This window comes from Epinephelus fuscoguttatus, linkage group LG8 (genome assembly GCF_011397635.1).
Source record: "Epinephelus fuscoguttatus linkage group LG8, E.fuscoguttatus.final_Chr_v1".
In the NCBI taxonomy this organism is placed as follows: Eukaryota; Metazoa; Chordata; class Actinopteri; order Perciformes; family Serranidae; genus Epinephelus; species Epinephelus fuscoguttatus.
Window position 1 is genome coordinate 29166535 of NC_064759.1, and position 23426 is coordinate 29189960.

Here is a 23426-nt window from a genome sequence, read left to right on the forward strand (position 1 = left end):
ACTAGAATATAAAACATGTTTTCAGTTATTTCACCTTTTTTGTTAAGTACATAACTCCACATGTGTTCATTCATAGTTTTGATGCCTTCAGTGAGAATCTACAATGTAAATAGTCATGAAAATAAAGAAAACGCATTGAATGAGAAGGTGTGTCCAAACTTTTGGCCTGTACTGTATATTTAAGTAACATTACGACACATGAAGCAAATACTCGGAACTACTTTCTTGAGTAAACCACTGGGCGGAGTGACACAGTGCGTACCTGAGACAGTGCCGTAGTTATTGCTTGCAGCCTTGCATTTGCAGTATCGTCAGCTGGACGCAGCAGAAAGTTTGAGAAAAGTTTACAGAGTGTTGTTGTAAATCTTGGTTTACACATGTATTGTAAAAGGTTGCGGTAACAAGCAGAAGACATGGAGCAGAGTGAAGTTTCACATAGTACCAACCAAAAATATGGACAGGATGAAACAATTTGCGCTGGACATATACCCCAACACGCCTGTGGAAATGGTCTGGAAAATGTTTGTTTGCTCCAACCATTTTTTACCAGAGGACTACAGTGAAAGGATGGAGCGCAGAAGCTCAGGAATGGTTCAAACGCTTTTCTTGAAAGATACTGTCACACCATCTGTTGGCATCACAAAACGAGCAGACGTGGTAAGCGATCGTTATGTATTTTGCTCAGCAATCTCTCTGCTGTAACGTTACCTCCATGTTGAGTAACATTAGCCTACAACCCAAGCATGGTAAATAAGGCTAAAATGCAAACGTTGCTGTGGTTATGTTATGGATAAGTGCTTGCCCAGAGCATATAGTGAAGTGACTGGCATTACTTCTCATTGTTGGGAATAAACAGACTGCTAGGGAACATTTTATGTTGTTGTTCCCTCAGGAGTTGTGGTGATTTATGAGTGTGGGGTTAGCATGTTCTCCCCGTGTTCCGGTGATTATTTTGAGGCTTACTCTCGTCCCATCCCACCATCAACATATGTATGTAACATACATTCACTGGCCACTTTGTTAGGTACACCTGTGTAATATAATGCAATCCAGTAGAACGGCTATACCATGATTTTTTCCCCAAAGCTTATACATTTTTCGTTATTGTTGACATTGTCTAGAAAGTGATGATTCTACTTTGTTTATTATTGAGGTCATAGTGAATGGTGGAGGTGTACTGGGGTGGCCTCCTAATTTTGTCTAATTGAGGGGGACAAAATATTAGGAACACTTTTTAATATATTGCACTCCAGTACACCAGCACCACCCACTACGACCTCAATAATAAAGTAGAATAATCACCTTTCTGACAATGTCAACAAAAACTGAAAATGTAAAAGCTTTGTAAACGTAGAATGTGTGGCAGAGCTGTTGTATTGGATTGTATTAGACTGCACAGTTGTACCTAATAAAGTGGCCAGTAAGCCCCACATTTACACCACCAATCCATGCCGGCTCTGGGTCTCCCCTCAGCCCCTGGTTGCTCGGCAGCCTCAGCCTCTCTTCTTGCTCTCTCTTCTTCCAAAACCTGTAACTCTTCCTCTGTATATTCTGGTTTATTCTCAACAAACTTGTTTTGATGATGGGAGTAACTGCACTAAACATACACTGTTTGAAATCACTCCGCCCAGCAAGTACTGTATGTCTGGAATGTAGTTCCGGCTGTGCATTTGGCTTCAAAACAACGTAATATTACATTATTATTTCATAGCGTGGTGAAAGTGTAAGCTACAAGTTGTCCACTAGAGCGTTTTGGAGTCATTTGATGGTGTATTTGATTAGTTTTGAGGGAGAGAGGGGGCTGTACTGTTCACCTCCATTTTGTGCGCCGAGCAGCAGGCAGCTCTGTCCCACCGATCTCAGAACAACAGGCACTGATAATTAAAGGTAATGTACCTACTCATATGACTATAGGGATTACGGCAATAGGCGAATTTGCCAAAATGTTGAACTATCCCTTTAAAAGCCCACGACAATGAGAGCTTGCACTGGCCTATGCAGTGATGATGTCATGACTGTGTGTCATCATTTATTTGCTGAATCTTTGTCCATTGCACTTAGTCACATTTGCCTTTTATTGATACACTGATTTGTTAACCTTCCCCAAGTGTAAACACTTTTTATTTTTAGATATTTCAAACTTTTTTCAAATTTTTAGCGTTTACACCATAGACTGTAAAAATAATGGCGTCACCCATTGGTTTGTGGACATCGTGGATTTTTGGAGCCAGAGGTGACCATATTTGGGTGGGAAGGTGGTGCTGTGGAGGAGCAAAAGGTGGATCTGACTGAGAAGCTGAGGACGCTATTGGCGGACAGCCTGTCATTCAAAGTGGACCACCCTCAATTATGTCTAACTTTAAGCCTTAATAAAATATAAATGGGTGAGTTGTATACAAATTTGATAAGGGGGAAATTAGCTATAGAGTCCAACACCGCTGTAAACTTGTTTATTTCTGCTGTAAAGCTGGTCATTTTAACATGGAGGTCGATGGGGACTGACTAATTTCTGTAGCCAGCCTCAAGCGGCCGTTTAAAGATCTGCTGTCTTAGAGCTACAGTGAGGCTAAAAACAGAGTTCACATGATGTTTTTCAAAACAGCTTTTTATGTCGCGGCTGCAGCACACTTGGATCACTACGGATGAGCAGTATGGAGATACTTTGTGGATTCAATTTTGTGTTCTTGGACGTTAGTCTGGGGCGCCATCTGCCATTAGGTGTGCTAGCTGCTCCCCCCGCCGATCTCCGTAAGGGATGTGAGGACTCTAAAACTTCACCAGGGCCTCCATCGGCATATGGGTGAGTAGATAATAGCTGAATTTTCATTTTTGGGTGCACTATCCCTTTAAGTTTGAGCAAAAGAGTACTTCTCCAACCACTGGAGAGGTGTCAGCTCCTACCTTTTTAATGTCCATGTCATCCAGGTGGTTCTGAACAAACTGGACAGTGGCGTTGAAGTCAGCCTGGTTGAACTCATAAGGGATGTTCCATCCCAGGGGCCCATACTTTCTCCTCTCCTGTACTGTGCTGTGGAGAAATGCCACTCCATACAGCATTGGCTTCCACTGCACCATGTTACTGATGTCCAAAAGGTCCTGGTTTATACCTGGAAAGGGTTACAAGGATGAGTGCTTGAACAGTCCTCTTCAAATGAAGAATGAACATACAGAAATCAATGGTTCAAAATGGTTCAATCAGCTCTTGAGGTCAACACTTGGATCTGCAATCCAAAGCCTCCAAGCTACAGAACCTTTGTTACTTCCACTACAGCAGACTTAAAAAGGAGGAACAAATATCAGTGCAGATTTCCTTTTCAAAGACAAAATAAAAAGCAGTTTGAGACTAAAAAATAGCTTTAAGCAGGTGACTCCTGATCTCAAGGAACAAATGTTATTTATACATATTTGCTGAGTAAATCAGTTTAATTAAATTGGTTTAACATTTTAAGATGTAGCAATTTCTGTAAGTCTGGATATGACACACATACAGCACTGTAGGCAAACTTTTAAATTAGCATAATGCAAGTTGGCAACTCTCTTTTGGGAAATCTTTGACAGGCAATGTCTCAAAGGGCTTTCCTAAGCGCTAATGAAGTTTGGGAAATATTGCCAGGCTCAGGAGGATAACAGTGTGGTAAAGTGATTTAAAATTTCATCTGAGAAACTTCAGCTGAAATTCCCACGTTAATCTACAAAATAATTAATAATTGAAAATATTAGCAGCAATTTTTTTTAAATCCACACATAGGATTGCAAAAATGCTCAATACTAAAAAATATCTCTGCAATTTCAACCTAATAAGCAATCCCATGTGTCAGGTTTGTTTTCTCTCAAATCGAGGTGATTTAACCTTACTTCATTTGGGAATTTTTACATTTGTAACAACACAAAATATGAGCAAAACAAGTGCTGCTTTGAGGGATTATAGGGAAAAATCTGCACATCCTGAAAAGTGTAATTTCTGAACACAACAAGCATGATTTCTCCTGATCTGATAAAGAAATGCAATTTTTAATTGGGAGCTGAAGACAAGCATCTATCCAAACCTGTAACTGCCCTCCAGGGACACTCACATATCTCTTTTCCATATGAGCCAGACAAAGACAGCTGATTCATATGTATTAAATATTCTTCTCTTCCTCCCTCTTTGAATAACAACACAAACCACGTGTTTCAACCTGTTTAAAAATTTACGAACCTCGCAGGCTTTTGGTACTTGGGTGTAAAATACACTGAATTAAGCAGCAGTTGTTTATCATCTTTTCTCCTGCTGACTTTGCCCTAGGATACGTACACATTCCTTTAGTTACCGATTATGTGACAGATTGAAGGTCTGTGTGTGGCTGAGTGTGTATTTGTGTGCAACCACAACAGATGTTTACATGTATGCACATCAAGAATAATAAGAGACGATTCTGAATGTTCATCAGTGTTACTTGTTCTGTCTCGTTCACAAAGACACACGTGTCTGATCCCCCTGTAATTATAGAGAGAGAATCAATCTGTTGATAGTTTAAGTTATTTCCACCATATTTACGCCTAGAAGCATTTTTAGCCTGGACTACTGTATTGATCCGGACACAGCATATGCAGCCTCACCATTCTGATCTTGCTCAGTGAAATGACAGATTAATAATTATAAACTGTTGTGTTTTACTTTAAACTGAACTGAGCCAATCTGGTCCCACCTCCATAGGTCCTCTTAAGCCCCGCCTTGAGGCCCTGTGGTGGTTCGTTGGTGAACTTGATTGACATCTGCAGAAGGGTGATGGGGAAGTGTCTGTGGACCTCTGTGGTCATCCAAAGGCGGAAGCTGTCATGGACAATGTCTGTCTCTGTCACTATGTCCATTAGCTCATCCATGAAGTCCAGACCAAGGTGGCAGTTCTGGAGTAAAGCCCAGCCACCCTGGAGACAAATTATAAGAGTAATGGTCATCATACATATCCAGGACTGCAAATTAATGATGTAGGCAAGATCTAAAAAAAAGTTAAGGCTGCAAGCAGCAATTACCTGACCCTCGCAGCTTCCTACATGTTGTGGACGCTGGCTGTATACTGGTTGATGCAGACAGAAATGCTTGAACTTACTTATTGCAAATTATTCTTAAATTTAACTACTTCCTGTGACCACCATGTGGGGCTGAGAGAAAACACGCATAACATGCATTATGTTGCTGCATATCAAGTGTAGACCACACAAAATTCATGTTGCTCCACAAGGCCTAATTCCTGTTGACAGCAGGTAGCGCAATTATGTTGACTCAATATTGACATACAAATACTCTCAGGCTCGAACTACTATTAAGCATGAGAAGTTTGGGGCAGATTCAATAATGTACCATGGATATATACAAAGAACAGGATACAGTGTTAGAGGTGGGCCCAATTCACTCCTATGAAAGTTGGTCAGTGGTACATTAAGCCTAAATAGCTCTATTTCCATGGCATAAAATTACCCAGATCATCTGCATCGTGGGGCCCATAGAGCAAGCACACTAGAGACTAAAAAAGTGATCTCATCGTGCGCCTCCTCTAGAATTTTGAAGTTATTGGACTGAATGGATCAAATCTCAATTGTGAAATGAGCCGTTTTGCAGGGATTGTAACGCTCAAGTCTACAGGAAAAACTCTTTTTTTGGCCCGATGGCATCATGTGATGGACCTGGACGTTGTAATTCCTATTTTGGCCACTATGAACAATTGACTTCAAAGCTTGGCACTGTTCCTGGGGGCTTAATATGTACACTCAAGACAAACAAAAACACACCAGCTGCACCTCTGCCGAGGTGAGCTGCCATAGGAGCAGAGAAAAAGAGCTACTACAGGAATGGTATGTATGGCTGGTATGTACAAGCAGTGAGTGAGTGGGGGAAAAATAGCAAATTTTTCACCAATTCTGATGTGCATTCAGTGAGTTTTAGCACCTTTAGCCCCTCAAAAACAGGAATGATTTCTATAAATAATTCCTTGCATTATATCATTATGGTCCTTGCACTGGTCAGTGCTTGGGCGCTAAAAATGCAATAAAATAGAATAAGGTCTTTGTGAGTGACTCACTCTGAAAAGGTTGGTCTCTTTCAGAGAGCTTAAGAGACATTTCACAGATAGTTTTCAGAGCACCTCGCTGTCTAGTTAAATATATTGCATGAAACAACCGCTCTGCTGCTGCATGGACTGTCGCAAAGATAGCAGTACACTCACACCACTGACTCACATTAGCCATGGTCTGCTGCAGAAGCTTGCGGGCGTGGACCTCTTGTCCTTGTCCCATCGAGACATATCGGGTCTCAATCTTCAGCCTCTTTCCCAGCGCAATGATTGAGTCGGTTGGATCTGAGCCCATTGACAAGAAGCAGGTGAGAGGTGTTCGTGGGTCTGATTCCTCCCACGTCTTCTCCAAGTCGAGAATCACCCCTTCTGTGTATTTCTCACCCATTGCGTCCATTATGTATTTACGAGCCTAGAGGAGACATAGAAAGCAATGAGGCAAACTAGACATGTTTTCTTTACTGCTTTATAGTGCAGGCCAAGTTAAAACTAAACATTGGAATATATTTACTTTCTGGAAGGCGAGGAGTGAATAGTTCAAAGAATTTTTCTTTACTGGCTTACTCTTTTTAAATCAACAGTAAAGACTGCTGCTGCTGGAGGTCGGTAAAGGACAACTGCTGGACTGTTTGTGAGTGCATCAAAATAAATTCCACTCCAGGCTTGTCTGCAGTGGACCAAAAAACTACCCATCAGTATAAAGTGAATGTCCATTAGCCTTTGTAGATAGTCAGACTCAGTAAGCTTCAGAGAGAAAGCTGTTTCACTAAATGTATTCCACTTTTCCCTTCAAGGAAAGACTTGGCCACAGGAGATATTACTGTAGATTAAGAGAATTTTAGACTCTCACACTTTACTGAACTCGGTCTCATTAATGTAAGTAAACCAGCATCTCTTTTCCAGCCCGTCAATTAATTAAAGATATGCTGCTTTGGGGCACTCTGCTGTATTTCTAGTAGTAGTTCATTTGAGTTTAAGTTACAATATGACTGCACTGTATTGTTGCAAATTCACTATGATGCAATTTGGCAATTGTGGGAATTGGATTCACACACACACACACACACACACACACACTAACCTGTGCAATGGTCCTGTCGGGACACCAGCAGCGTATGAGGAGCAGGCGTCTAAAACAGTCAAGAGCCTGGTCGCAGGAGTTTGGGACCACCTCCTCCTCCGGGGCCTCTTTATCAAACCATGACTTCCACTGTTTCTCGTTACGGCTTATCTGAAAGAAATGTGTTAACAACTCTGACACAGGGACACACAGATAGGTCCATTTTTTCCCATTACATCAAATCTGGACAGAACGAGAAGATATAGGGAAAAATCGATACGTACTGTAAGCTAAAACATTGAGACACAACTAGTGGTAAAAACAGCCCCAGAGTTAGATCTATGAAGAAAAAAGCAAGGATCACTAAGTACACTACATTTCTTTTAAATACTGAAATGTATTCACTGTGCACTCTCCTAGATACACAACACAAATTGTCCAGATTGCCCTAATGTGCTAAAGGACCATGATGAACATGTTGCTTTCTGCGCCTGTCTCTACCTGCACAATATGTTTGTGTGCTGATTGTTACTATTTTGTTCCTTCTTCTCTCCTCTTAAACGAACAAAGCAAACAAACACAGGCAGTAAAAATGTAGTTCTTAGACAAAAAGCACCCAGAAATAAAGAGAAATTATTTGTTAGAATCTTTTTACCCAGTTTTCATAAAGATTCTAACATTCACCACTGTCTTCTTTGGGACTTGTTCTTGGGTAAGCACACTCAAAAGCACCTCTTATGCACATTTTGTACTGGAAAATAATTGGTTATTGCGTTTTCTTTAATTCTACAGTTTTATAATACTTCACTGATTTTATCGAAACCGCTTATCGTGTTAGGGGTTGCGAGGGGGGTGGAGCCTACCCCAGCTGACGTTGGGCGAGAGGCGAAGTATACCCTGGAGGGTATTACAAGGATGGCACATTGAAACAGACAATCATTCATGCTCACATTCACACCTATGGACAACTTAGAGTCACCAATTAACCTAACCTGCATGTCTCTGGGCTGTGGGAGAAAGCCGGAGTACCCAGAGACAACCCACACTGACATGGGGAGAACATGCAAACTCTGCTCCGAAGGGCTCCCACACCCTGGGTTTGAACCAGGAACCCTCTTGCTGTTTTTTTGTGTGTTATTCTATATCAACTCCTGATGTTATATGACAGCTGGTTTGGCGTTCACTTCCTGCAGAAGTACCTCCACTTCACTGCTATTGAAGTTTTGGAGTCATTGCTCTACCCTTGTCAGACTTTCAGCTGGGCATTCTTGACTTAATTCAACTCAACTTCTCAACTTCTCTTCTTCATTTTTTGTGTGTGCATTCCCGCAGTCCTATAACTTTATATAGTGATTGGCGGGGCGTCTACTGACAGTATGCTCATTAGGATCAACAGCCCCTGATTTCAACTCATAAGGACAATGGGATTCATTATTACAAGAACACAGGTGAGAAAAATTCTGCAGTTTAGGAACACAGCAAATCTGATGTAGACTTTTCTTAGGGGCTTTCTTAAGATAAGATAAGATGCCTTTATTGCCACTATATACAGTGATACAGTTAAATTTCAAGTGCCCTCACAGTGACATTTAAGACTTTACATACATTACGTGAATTCATATACACACCCATACACACTCCCACTGATACAACAACTAACACAAGATCAAATTTTAAGAAAAAAACTGTAAGATGGTAATGTACCGACATACAGTATTATGTCTTAAATAGTAGAAATGCTCCCAATCATTTCACAACAAACACTGTCTGGCACATCCTGTACTGCATCATGTAACTCAGATGATTATAAACATGAGGTCCTGAATTGAAGCTTGTCGCACTGTGCTTAGCGCGAGTCGCCTGGATGGCAGCTCATATGAAAGCCATGTAAACACTATGTGCTTTAGAGAGGTGATACTAATGCTTGACAGCACAACATATGCAAATATACGGTGACATCACATAACCTACTAATCACTGTGTTTACATGCACGCAGGAAACCAGGCTACTGGGAGGAATAAGGTTAAAGCAGGAAATCAGAGATCGTGTTTACAGTACATGCACCAGAATAACCTGCTAACTTTATAAATGCTATTTAGATGCAGCCTGTGAGTAATCAGATTTACCCTAGGTCACAGACATATCTTTCCTGTCTGAAGTCTCTGTCATGAATATGTGCATATGTAAATGCCTTTTAGAAACCCAGTAAATTCACACACGGACAAGAAATCAGATTTCTCTAACAGCAATATGGCTTTGTTAACCAGCCTGTAGTCTTTACAACAGAAAGCCAACGTCGTTATCCTATTTGTAGAGGACACTGTATTGACTTTACTCAGAGCTTGAAGTTACATTTTAAATGAATGGCTTCGTGGGTCATTTTAAAATGAAGCGTGTCTTATTTAATGAGTATTTATTTAGGAAAGCAAAGCAAACCACCTGTTTTACATTCATGTAGTGGAACACGTTCACAACTTAGAGCTGCTTGTCTTTGCCTACTAGCCACTGAGCCGCTCCACTTTATTAAAGGGGTTCAGTGCTTTTCTGAAGAGCACATTAACAGTAGCTGTTAATAGTGGAGAGAGTATAACACATTCATGTCCCACACACATTTCTAGTATAGGGATTTGAGTAAACTTCTTGAACGGCAAGGCTGAAACAGCTGCTTGAATATGATCATAGTGTGTTTTATATGTGAAATATGGTGCATTTGCATCATGTGTGTGGCAAAGGTTTGTCTGTAGCATGAGGACAGAGTCAGGAGGAGCTCAGGTGTTTTTTTTTCTTTCTATTCTGGGTGGACTGACATCACAATCCTGTCTTCACCTTGTTCTTCTGGGAAGATTGATTTAATTAAACAAAGAACTGGTAATCCAGCTCTCCCTGTTCATCATCTGCACAAACATACACATGCATTTGTGCAAGAGAAGGATGTACACACATACACATTTGTGTGTGTGTGTGTGTGTGTGTGTGTGTGTGTGTGTGTGTGTGTGTGTGTGTATGCTCAGCCAGAAGTAATTGACTGGAAGTTTCTCCAAACTAAGCTCATTTCACAGAGCACTGAGCTTTTACCTCCGTGGGAGCCACCATGCTGTCAGTCACCCACAAGGGTGTGTGTATTTGTGCATGAGTGACAGTCCATCGTGATGACTGTGTGTGTGTGTATAAATAAGAGAGATGAAGCGAGACATGATGAGACTGATATTGACATGCTTACTAGAGCAAAGGAAAGCTGTGAAAAATATTTAATAAGCACCTAGAGACCACTGTCGGATCTGTGTGTGTGAGGAACAGATGACAGATGAGCACTATTAACTACACACTTAATGGATAAAGGTCCTTCTCGATAAAAACTCTTTCAGCTAAAAGAAAGGTATCATACACCTGTCACAGAACACCTAAATTGATCAAGTCGTAAGTGCATGTGTGTGTGTTGTACCTGATCTAGTATATCAGAGAACTGCCACAGTTTGCTGAGCTCTACAAGGTTGAGCCAGGTCATGTCAAGGATCCATTTAGCCGGTTTCTGAGGGCAGGCCTTCAGGTCCAGAGATGCACCTCCTGGATGGCACACACACAACCACACACACAAACAGGAAGATACAAAGAGAAAAATATGTTTGTACAAACGATCATTAAAATTCAAAAGTACAAAATACTTAAAGCTTCAGATAAATGCAAACAAAACACAACCTTGAAAAATATACACATAAGTCGTACTGAGTCAGTGTTCAGCAGGTTGGAGCTGACAGATGGTGAAGCTGCATGCATGTAGCAGACTGTCTGTTCTGGCCTTGACAGTCGCCATGGCTGGCTTTTATCTCTGTGGCGAGGAGCACTCCAGATTTCTGATTCAGTGAACTGTAACAATACCGATATGCTTGAAATGTGTGTGAACCTTGAGATGGGATTTAAAAAAGATCTATCTCGAAGTAAATAATGAATAAAGAATGAAAAACAGAGAACAGAAAACACATGGCAGTTTCACTCTGACTTTATCAAAGAGCCCGGAGGCTATTCTGAGGTGAGTCATAGCTGTTCAACAACACTTGTAGCTTCTCCTCTCTGTATGTTGAGATTTAAATGCAGTCTTGGAGGAGTCAGGAATGTGGTATGCCAGAGTACGTATTGCCTTTCTTCGGCTCAAAACATATCCAATATATATTCTAGGTACTGACATAACAAATCAGTCTCAGAATAAAGTGGGTAAGATATCAAGAGAACATCTTTCCCCCAAACTTCTACTACTTTAGTGCCCAGAAGCTTCCAAAACTTCTGAAAATTTCTTCACAGGTCAGCATTTGCCATGATGCCATGACGCCAGCAAAAAAATAAATAAATAAATAATTCATATACAGTACAGGCCAAAAGTTTGGACACACCTTCAATTTCAATGCATTTTCTTTATTTTCATGACTATTTACATTGTAGATTCTCACTGAAGGCATCAAAACTATGAATGAACACATGTGGAGTTATGTACTTAACAAAAAAAGGTGAAATAACTGAAAACATGTTTTATATTCTAGTTTCTTCAAAATAGCCACCCTTTGCTCTGATTACTGCTTTGCACACTCTTGGCATTCTCTCCATGAGCTTCAAGAGGTAGTCACCTGAAATGGTTTTCCAACAGTCTTGAAGGAGTTCCCAGAGGTGTTTAGCACTTGTTGGCCTCTTTGCCTTCACTCTGCGGTCCAGCTCACCCCAAACCATCTCGATTGGGTTCAGGTCCGGTGACTGTGGAGGCCAGGTCATCTGCCGCAGCACTCCATCACTCTCCTTCTTGGTCAAATAGCCCTTACACAGCCTGGAGGTGTGTTTGGGGTCATTGTCCTGTTGAAAAATAAATGATCGTCCAACTAAACGCAAACCGGATGGGATGGCATGTCGCTGCAGGATGCTGTGGTAGCCATGCTGGTTCAGTGTGCCTTCAATTTTGAATAAATCCCCAACAGTGTCACCAGCAAAACACCCCACACCATCACACCTCCTCCTCCATGCTTCACAGTGGGAACCAGGCATGTGGAATCCATCCGTTCACCTTTTCTGCGTCTCACAAAGACACAGCGGTTGGAACCAAAGATCTCAAATTTGGACTCATCAGACCAAAGCATAGATTTCCACTGGTCTAATGTCCATTCCTTGTGTTTTTTGGCCCAAACAAATCTCTTCTGCTTGTTGCCTCTCCTTAGCAGTGGTTTCCTAGCAGCTATTTGACCATGAAGGCCTGATTCGCGCAGTCTCCTCTTAACAGTTGTTCTAGAGATGGGTCTGCTGCTAGAACTCTGTGTGGCATTCATCTGGTCTCTGATCTGAGCTGCTGTTAACTTGCGATTTCTGAGGCTGGTGACTCGGATGAACTTATCCTCAGAAGCAGAGGTGACTCTTGGTCTTCCTTTCCTGGGTCGGTCCTCATGTGTGCCAGTTTCGTTTGTAGCGCTTGATGGTTTTTGCGACTCCACTTGGGGACACATTTAAAGTTTTTGCAATTTTCCGGACTGACTGACCTTCATTTCTTAAAGTAATGATGGCCACTTGTTTTTCTTTAGTTAGCTGATTGGTTCTTGCCATAATATGAATTTTAACAGTTGTCTAATAGGGCTGTCGGCTGTGTATTAACCTGACTTCTGCACAACACAACTGATGGTCCCAACCCCATTGATAAAGCAAGAAATTCCACTAATTAACCCTGATAAGGCACACCTGTGAAGTGGAAACCATTTCAGGTGACTACCTCTTGAAGCTCATGGAGAGAATGCCAAGAGTGTGCAAAGCAGTAATCAGAGCAAAGGGTGGCTATTTTGAAGAAACTAGAATATAAAACATGTTTTCAGTTATTTCACCTTTTTTTGTTAAGTACATAACTCCACATGTGTTCATTCATAGTTTTGATGCCTTCAGTGAGAATCTACAATGTAAATAGTCATGAAAATAAAGAAAACGCATTGAATGAGAAGGTGTGTCCAAACTTTTGGCCTGTACTGTATATATATATATATATATATATATATATATATGTATAAAAAGAAAGGTATCATACACCATATCATATATATATAAATAAAAAAATTTTTTCCCTCAGCTCCACTTCACCCAAAATAACTTAAGTCTCAGCGTTGTAAAAGTTTTTTTTCCCACTCTCCCTCTTTCTTTCTTTGCTCCATGTTGGCAGGTCGACAGGATGCACCTATCCATGGTAATTATCACCTCCATATATGGTGGTCACTGGCTATTCACGGGCAGTGATGTATGCTAATTGCTGACAAGTGGGAGTGCATTGTCAGTTTACGATTGATTGGCATTCATGAACATACACACCTGCCTATGATCAAATCTGAGTTTTCCGCGGCATTCATGAATCCGGTGTCGGTTTTTAGTACCATGTTTTTAATGTGCAAATATACTAACATTTCATGAATGAGACCCAGTGTCTTAAGATGTGAGAGGGTGTCATACATTAGTCTTTTCTAAGTCCTCTAGCGTGTAGTTGGCATTAGTTGTTTTCTCACCCTTTCACATTATTATACTATCAGGAAGTTAAGCTTCAAAGAACATTACTGGGTTTCAAGATGCTGGTGTGGCAGACAGTGCACTTTGCTGAGCACTGCACCACAGCAATTATTGTTTCAGTTATTTTCACACCCTAATTAGTATCTCTTGAGTGTTCCAGCATCAGACATAGTAATATGAGGATCGAGTACTTTCTGAGTCACTCTGACACTATGCTGTCAAGAAATACCAAGAAATCAAGCGAGAGTAACTGCACAGTGTGATTCAGTTAAAAGTTAGTCGTCTGACATTAGCTACATACATTTCCTTTGTGATGCAAAATTATGTTAAATTTATATTGTCCTTTTCTAGGGTTGACATTCTTACAACCTAATTTATGAATGCAATGAAGCTCAGAAGTCAGCTCCCATGTTTCCAAAGTTGGAGCTTCCTGCACATGCAAGCCCTACAACTAACAAAAATTTAGAAGACTCAATCCATGCTTTCACCTGCATGAGTAAATTAGAAAACAGACCTTAAACGACTAAAACCTGCACATTGTTCACTGTTTCCTCTTACCTTTAATGAGTGTGAGAAACTCCTCATGTTTGACCCTGTTGCTCTGCATGTCGATCTTCAGTGTCAACAGCAAAGTGAAGAGGAACTTGTGCTCCTCGTACAGGCCTCGTGCTGCATAGTTATAGACCTCAAAGGTCATAAACTCGATTATGTTGGCGATGCGTTTGCTGGTGATGGGGCTTCTGGAGGACCTGTTCAAGTAGAATTAAAGTTTGGTAACTTTTATAGATATTAACTTTTATCATATTTTCTGAAACTGTCACCTTATTCACACAGCACTAAATGAAACTGATAATCTGTGAAAAAAAAATACTTCTCTTCCTACTCTTTTGCCTTATAAAAAATTCTAATGGCCCTACCATACGTGAACGAAAAATAACCAATCAGAGTGAAGGGGTCTTTTAACGCAGCTGTCAATTATGTCAATCACTGCTTGTTAAAAAGGGGGTCAAACCTTAAACTAGGCAGCGCTGATCAAATGTAAATCAAGATTCTGTTACTGCATTGCCTATTTCTTGTTTCTAAAAGTTTCAGAAACATATTTTAGTGTACTGTTTAGCTGTAAAATGAGATAGTTGGTCTGGCCGATGGGCGGTGCTTGGTTTTGACTTAACTGTTTTCAACATGGCGCCATGTCACAAACAATCTCATTTTACAGCTAAACAGTACACTAAAATATGTTACAGCATATACCACACATACATTTTCATTATGCAACTCAGTAGCTCCTTAGAGATCCTGTTATAACGTTACATAGTTTTAATCTAATATTAATTCTTACAAACCAAATATAGACCAGAGATCACAGCATGGTCAGACTGGTTAACCCAAAGGCCCAGACACACCAAACAGATATAAAAAAAAAACTAGCATCTAGCAGCCAACTGTTGCGTTGCCTCATGCCACCTGTGTCTGAGCCAAAACTTAGAACATGAACACACCACAAAGACTACAGCCAACCAGCAGATATGTTCTGCGCCTGTGTGAGAGGAAATAACTCTCTGCAACAGCAGGCGGAACCATCACCACCACCGTCAAAGGAAACCGGAAGACTGTCATGATGATGGTTGCCAGTTGGCACGTTACTAATGCAATTTAATGTTGAAAGAAAAAAGCATATTTACTGTGCACCAGTGAACTATAACATAAACCGTCACCATCACCTTCGCCATCTCTGATGCCAATTAAACATGCTAAGTCGGATGAAAAAAAGCCGTCAAGGGCCGACAAGGGCTAACTTTATAGGACACACCATAAAGAGTACGGTGACAACTGTGACTGTCAGCGTGGTGTGTCGGGGCCTTAATGGTTAATTTTGGTTTATTGATTTGAACATAAAGAGTATTGACTGAATGTCTTTGGCGCTTGGTAACAGTGAATTATGTGAAAGCTTCTTTTAGCCATTAAGGATACTGGGAATCCTGACATCATTAGTTGTAGAGTTTGATGAGAAATGATTCGAACAGGCAAGTCAATAGCTAGCCAGTTAAAATGGACTGTCACTGTATTTGATGTTTGCCTCAGGCACTCAAGACACTTTGCACTATACGAAAACAGCAAGCAGATTTTCAAAAACCAAAACATTACAGTTAAAGTATCCATGTTTAGTAGTATCAACAATGACTCAGTTGCTTCCACCTTCAACATAACAAGCTGAAAATAATTCCCTTTAGTTTTCAGCTATGGTGGAGTAGAGGCTCCAAAACAACAATAAATATTTCCACCCCCGAGTATCTGCCTCATATGTACATTTTATTCAAGGAGAACCTGATTTAGATGCAAGAGGTGGATACGGTAAATTGAACGCCTGTTTGCAGCAATTCAATCCAATCACCCTGGAACAAAAACTATCTTTGTGAAGCTAATAATAATCAATATTCGCATCCCTATGTGAAATAGATTTCATGATAAAACTCAAAACTATTCAGGCTGTATTTGTAGCATTGTCATACTGAATCACACTCTATTGTTTGGTGTTGTTTAGAATTTAAATATACTAATGATGTCCCCATTTCTCTCACTATTGCCTAAATTTTCAACCACATGGCTCTATGTGTGGTGTGCTACATAGATCTAGTACAAGAGTCACAATGTCCCAGTCAAAATTTAGATCATTCATTCAGTCATTTTTTCTCTAACCAAGAAGCAAATTAGACAAAGATCATTTTTGTTTCAAAGGCGTAGTAAGGGAAGTATACACTGTAATTAATGGCTAAAAGTAAGAGCAAACAGACAAAAACTGAGAATATATTTTTATCTGTGCAATCTGACTTTCCGTTTTGTATTCCACTCATTCTTGAGAAATGGGACCAAACCTTTGGGGGTTTTGAATTTTTGTCTTCAGTTAGGCTGGAAGAATATATTTTAAACAAGCACAGTCTTGACTATTATACCTTGTTTTGGCCTCCCAGTGATTAAATTTTTTTTCAAATAGCATACATAATGGATGTCAGAGGTACTTTTTACACAGAGAGTTGTAATTTCCATTCTATTTTCCATCTGTACTTACTGTGTGTAAATGTGGAACCAGTAAAAAGATAATAGAGACAGAGAGACATTGGTTTTGGGCCACAAATTGTCTGACTTTAAAACACTTTAATTATATAGTATGAGCTGTCTCAAGTAAATTTAATATTGCTTTGCCCTTTTTAGAAATCAGTGTTTTGGGGAAGGCTGATATAGCATCACAAATGACTGAATCCTAATCAGTTCAATCAAGTGCTCCAGCAGCACCAATTCATGATGCCAACAACCCAATAAGTCCCCCATGGAGACTTTAAGAATCGCGCTGAGAGGAGCAGAATTTGCAGGACAGCTTGCAAGACCAAGACTCACGTGGAGTTGCAAAGGAGCGCTTTTTGTTTATGGATTAAAGCCAAGTCATGACAGAGAGCAGCAAATGTCAGTGTATTCTCACCTAGCCAGAGAGAGGTCAAAAAGTCCCAGAAACTGTCTCAGAGATGTCTGATACATGACGTTCACCATACTCATCTCTGTGATCAGGAAATACAGGATACTGCCCCTGGTGGCCACTGGAGACAAACACAAACATTTCAATGGCAATGTTAAAAGAAGTGTGGTTGTTGATGCACATGTAAAAATGCCTCCTTAATAAAAAAAAAATCTGTTACACACTTAAATAAAAAATACTGTCCTAAAATAATTATTCTGTGGAAAAAAACAAACAAACAAAACATTAATTTGAATCAGACTGTTTTGAAGAGATGTTATAGAGATGTTTGCCTTCTCTTTAATATAGCAGATAACATGCATTGCTTCATTAGTTAGCTCATAAAGCAACATAGAGCTAGCTAGCATTACAGTTCAGCTGAGGAGGACGCCATTAATGTTTACATCTCACGCTGTCATGAGCATGAGAAGATGCACACTTCCTTCGCTGCAATGATGCAGTTGGCAGATGTAGTCTTTTAGAAAGAAAATAGTTCTTATATGAAACTGCTCACACCACCAAGTCATAACTTCTAGAAAGAGACATTGCTGTTGAGTTTTTCAAGTGTATTTTTGGCGCTTTGAGCTCCACAAGCCGAGTTCCATCTAGTTCCATTATGTTGGAGAGAAGGCAGACATCTCTACAGCCAATATCTGCAACAGTCGGCAACTCACACCAAAACAATCTAGACTGATAAAAAGCACTACAGGGAAGAGTGTATGTATGTTGGATTTTAGAGTGAACTATCCTTTTAATGTCTGTTAAGTTAAGAAAATAGCATAAATGCATATAGACTTAGGTCATAATAAAAGGTCTGTTTTAAAGGAATGTGTGTGGTAAGCAAATCTTCTCTTGGATAGCTGAATTTCAAACTGAAAATAGATCAGTATTTTGTGACTGAACCTGAACTTTGCTGGCAGACTGTAACCACACAGAGAAAATTATACTCCACCCCACTAAAGAGTGTAAATTCTAAATTGTGCCAGTTGTCATGACCTACCAGGTCGGTACTCTTCTCTAGCAGCATTGATCTGGATCTCAGTCTCTGCAGCAATCTGCAGTTTCTGAGTGACCTCTTCAGCTGTGCGCTTGGTGTTGCCAAGGACAATAATCAAACTCTCATCATCCACCAATGAACCCTGCAAAGAGACATATTTTACAGAGTAAGTCAGAGGATGAATGAAAATGGAAGCATTACTCATGGCTGTAACAGATGGACATGTACATTTTTCTAATGTTCTTCCCCCGTGTGACCTCATTTATGCAACTGTCTGTCTTAGAAAAAAACTTCCTGGCCAACATTTTCATGTAACTCCAAATGAGCTTATTTGCATATGTCAGCACAAGGCTGCTTTATAGAAAAACAGTATGAAAATAGAGACACACCAGCAATCAGACAAACTAGATTTAAAACCTCCCGACACTGCAACAGTATCCGCACTGAGTACTGTCACATTCCCATGTCCTTGCCTGTGTACTGGTCAGTCGGTAGAGAAGGTTGTCCTCTAGCTCCTTCATCTTTCTCTTGTTAGATGTCACATCTTCCAAGAGGTCTGTCCTCTCCTTCTCCAGTTCCTGGTGTCAGAAAAACAGTTTACAAAGCTGTAGCATTATGCTAGGGGAAAGGCCAAGAGATCATTGAAATCAAAAGGGTGTACTTCCAGGGGAGCATGAATATGATCAACAAATGAACTGCCTTTTACATTTCGAGAGACTGGAAGCTGGCACTTTGGCCTGAGAGTAGATAAGATGAAAATAAAGTACATGTAGGAAGTATCTTGTTATCCAGAGCAAATTTCACAGCAGTCTGGTGTTGAGGGGAGAAACGGACTGACTGACACTGCTGGACCTCAGGAAGAGGCTATGCTGCCGCTACTGGGGATCCTAAATAAGACTAAACTAAACCAATAATCATCAACCTTTACATGTTGCCATTAGCGAGGTTAAAATAGTCACAAGTTACCACTGCTGTCACACTGACTGATATGTTTACAACCAATTATATTGCTACTGTGTTCACAATTTAAAGTACACTTTCCTAAAAAGCCACAGTGTCCAACTTTATATATTTATTTTTTGCAAAGAATCCATCTCTAATAACAGGAGAAATATGATTTCTCTGAGTGCCCTAGCACCCACTGGATACAGAGGAAATAGTAAAAAGAGAGAGTTAGCAGAGAAAATACTGTATCCTGCTTCAGCACTTAGATGAAAGCAAAACACCAAAGTAAAAGGCAGCAGTAAGAGCCACTGGCCGATTTGTAACTCCATGAATTAAAGGGACTGTACTCCTCTGAAGCAAAACGTCAGTCATTCACAGTAAACCCAGGGGAAATATAAACCACTTCGAAACTATGTGTCTGATTTTATCTCTAAAGTACAGTCACAATGTACACATAAATTTAGTGAAGACAATTGACTGTGAAATGAACATGATGAGAAGCAGAAGCTCATCTATTCTGTTATAGTTTGTGTTTATTTTAAATGAACACTGATGTTGGGCTTGACCCAGGTTTTACAGCTGTGATTGCAGCTTCAACTCACATTATGATTAAATCCATATTTAGTACACAGATAATGAGCCACTTTTCCCCAGCATAAATCCTTCATCTCTTGCTTGGCCGTTACTACCAGTCTTTTCACAATCATGATCAATGCGGTATCTGCATTGGGTGCATTTCTGTCTGTCTTTATGTGAATATTTCATATAGGTGCATATGTACACTGGTTTTTGTTGTGTGGCCACTTCTTCACATTGTCAGGACTGTAATGATTGCCATACTCTATATTAAAAGGGGAAATAATAATAACCTCCCAGTTATGTTGTCTCACAGTTTGTGCTTGCTAGAGAGAAAATGAGGTACACAATACAAGATGTTGGAAGCCTGTATTAAAAGAATTTCCAAGGGCTTTTTAAGGAATTATAATGATCTAAGCAAGCTGGAGGTACATCTGTTCTGTGGAAACATACTAAAATTTAACACATTAATTGGCAATGATGTAATACGGCAGTATAAAGTCATTCAAATGAGCAGCTAATGTGTATTGCATATATGCTGGCTATAATGGCTACCATTTAGTTTGAGAGCATCTCTACCTGTTTTTCTGTGAGGATGACTCTGCCCAACAGCTGGTCCTCCAGTCCTCTCATGGTGACGGTGAAATCGATGATGGAGGTGCGGGCACTGATCTCAGGGGTATATGCAGGGTTAGGCAGCTTGGTGGTCACATATAGCCTGAAGCCCTTCATCACATCCACCTCTTTGTCACCCACTTTCACCTGCAGAGATAGAAAGAGAAAAGAGAGTACAAAGTCAGTATTACAAAATAGCAACATGCATAAGTATCAAGAGTACATTGGTAAAAAAATGCACTGATTATTCTGCCAAATCCACCCTAAATTAACTCAAGACGACAATAACGCATTATCAAACATTTGTCACTAATGTCTTTGAAAATGCACGATAAGGCTGTACTGACAAACATGATGAAGGTATCTGGTGTAAGCAAACAATCGCTTTGCAGATACAGCTGCTCAGAAACATTTCCTGTGTCTATATATGCTTGTGTAAGTGTGTACATGTGCATGAATGTGTGTGTCTTGGTTTGCTCTGATCAGCATTCAATTACTCATGGCAGTAGAACTTCTGATTATCCATCTGCCGACTTGTCTCAGGAGCTGTCGGCCGCAGACACCTTCGCTTTCTCCTCACAACAGGATATTAATAGAAATTAAAGCTTTTCAGGAGAGGGTGGGAGGGAGATTGTAAACACCTTTAAACGGGCCTCTCAGTAGGTAGCTGAGAGACTTCTGCTTCAATGTGTTGTCTGCATGTACCACATGCTTACTTGCGATCACCATACGGTGTGTGTGAGTGAGTGTGCATGTTTTCCTGCAGTTATATGGTATGTTTGTGGTATATGTGAGTGCATTCATGTGTGTTTGTTTGAGGCTTGTGTGAGGTAGAGGGAGGCAGCTGCAGTGTTAGCTGCTGAATAACCAGCATCAGCTCGAGCCAGGAGTTGAGAGGCGATAATGAGAGAGAGAGAAAAATGCCTAGAAGCAGACTCTCACTCTGCCTCATTCTCACAACCTCGTACATTCTATGTGATTTAGTTTTTCTGTGTGTGTGTGTGTGTGTGTGTGTGTGTGTATACATGCATGAATGTGTGTGAGAGAAAGTTAGAGAGAAGGATCGCAATGACAAATTTAAAAATCATTTCCTGTTGTGATGTATAGGGCAGTGACTTTTCAACCAACACAGAAAAGACAAATTTATGAGTGCCCTAAAAAATGCTTTTTTGAAAGTTCAAACCAATTTATTGGCAGAGAGGCCAAATTAGAGTGTTCCCTTGTCATATACAATACTGTATTTCCTGTAATACCCAGAATGCACATCCGAAGCTTGCTTCTGGGCTGTCATTTTGGCTAATACAATTCAGACAAAATAAGAACCATTCAAACCACACCCTACAATTTTTCAAATTAAAAATATCTAACTTCAACAGTATATTACAGGAAATTAGGATGCTGGGACAGAGAGTGGTCCATTTTTCACTATACAACCACAAATTAAAAAAGCAAAAGCAGCAGAGATCTACCAGGGTGGAGGCACAATATTAGATTTCAATTGCTATCAACAGGAAATGTAGTTACTTGAAGCCAGTGAGACCCTCTATAAGGGCATACTGTAATTGTGTTTAATGGGCCACACTCTCATTATGAGCTCATTCATTAGAATTGCCACAGTAGAAATCAGTTTGAGTATGACTTGATATTAAATGCGGAATTATCATGTTTGTCTATTAAGATTTCATTTGAAATTACTATTAGTGTTAATTAAATGACCTCACTAATGTGGATATTAAAGGGCTGACTTGGTTTTCCCTTTCCTTGTCATCTCACACGTACAGCAGCTGCTGAAAAATACAACACAAGCTACTTGAATAAAGCACAGACATGAAAACTACCCATCTCATCACAGTTTTTCCCACAGGTCTAAAATATACATCAGTCAGGACCACTTTGGGACAGTCAGGACCGCTCTGCAACTCCACAAGCCTGCATGGAAAGCATGCACACGCGTGTGAGGAAAACCTTAGGCAGAGAATGCCAACCGCCCTACCGTTCCATGTGTCTACATGGCAAACCTAAGGCAGGGAGAGCAGCAGCAAGGCCACCCCAGGTACAGAACAGAGCCAGCATCAACAACAATCAGAAATGACACTGACAAGTCAGATACAGCATGAAAACAAAAGGAGGAGCTGGGGTGGAAGCACGTTGCAAAGAGGCTTTCACAGGAAGCAGCAAAAGTGGGCAGGCTAAAGCAGTTAAATAGGGTGCCCTGACTGAGATTTGCCAACTGGTTGTGTAGAAAGGAATCATGTTATCTATTAGCAATCACCTAGTCAGGCTGTTTGAGATCAGCTAATGTAGCTGGGATGTGAGCCGATCTTGACACCATGGCCTGCCTGAACCAACAGTATCAATTTGTGGTGATACCTGCCGGCAGAGAGGGCCTGCATTGCCTGCCATGTTGGTCTACTACATGTGACAAACAACAAGTATGTGTGACCTTTACCTCAATATTTTAGTTTATTAAATATTTCTATTAATTTCAAATGCATTACATCGTTATGCTCTTTCCTAATCAGAAGCATTAGACGTATCTAATCAGTTAATATTCATCATCTCTCGCTCTCTCACTCTCAGTCAGTCTGTCTGTCTGTCTGCTTGTGTTTGTGTGTGTGTGTGTGTGTGTGTGTGTGTGTGTGTGTGTGTGTGTGTGTGTTCGTCTCTCTAGCTCTCTGTTTGGACACAACTGAAAAGTATGTGGACTAAGTAGGCTACAAGAACAAGAGGGGCAAGACAATCGAGAGATGGCAAAGAATGTGATGCATATTTTATCATTTATCTTAATCAGATCATTTATATCATATAATATATCCTTTATATCATTAATAATAGATTACTGGTGTGTCTTCTTGCCAGAGTTGCTTGCGGCTGTAGAGGAAACAGACACTGAAAATATTGCTGCAGTTCACGAGCCAAACACCAGTTCTTCGGGGAGCTTCCGCCTCGGCTACAGGAGCAGAACAAACAGGTATGGGAGGGGAAGAGTGAGGGCAGATTGTCCAGTGGTAAATCAATAGCAGATGATGTTGTTCTAAAACTAGAATACCGCCTCGTGGTTGTATGCCTCCACGCAGCAGTGAAGTTGCAATTGCAGTTTGTATTCATGTCAGTGCAAACATGGATGGTTCACACTCATTTTCCCTCCAGCAACACAGAAG

At 40.4% G+C, this 23426-nt stretch overlaps 1 protein-coding gene across 4 annotated transcripts in view; it reads right to left on the reverse strand.

Moving 5' to 3' along the window:
• The window catches only part of dnah5 (dynein, axonemal, heavy chain 5), a 146521-nt gene that overhangs the window by 25443 nt on the left and 97652 nt on the right, over nt 1-23426 (reverse strand). For all 4 annotated transcript variants that reach the window (XM_049584935.1, XM_049584936.1, XM_049584934.1 and 1 more), the window contains 10 exons: nt 20230-20412; nt 18603-18707; nt 18133-18271; nt 17100-17214; nt 14183-14373; nt 10554-10675; nt 7132-7281; nt 6217-6462; nt 4689-4908; nt 2902-3107 (listed from right to left, as the gene is read on the reverse strand). In XM_049584935.1, the coding sequence (XP_049440892.1) occupies nt 2902-3107; nt 4689-4908; nt 6217-6462; nt 7132-7281; nt 10554-10675; nt 14183-14373; nt 17100-17214; nt 18133-18271; nt 18603-18707; nt 20230-20412 (1677 nt within the window). The remainder of the gene's footprint in view (nt 1-2901; nt 3108-4688; nt 4909-6216; nt 6463-7131; nt 7282-10553; nt 10676-14182; nt 14374-17099; nt 17215-18132; nt 18272-18602; nt 18708-20229; nt 20413-23426) is intronic.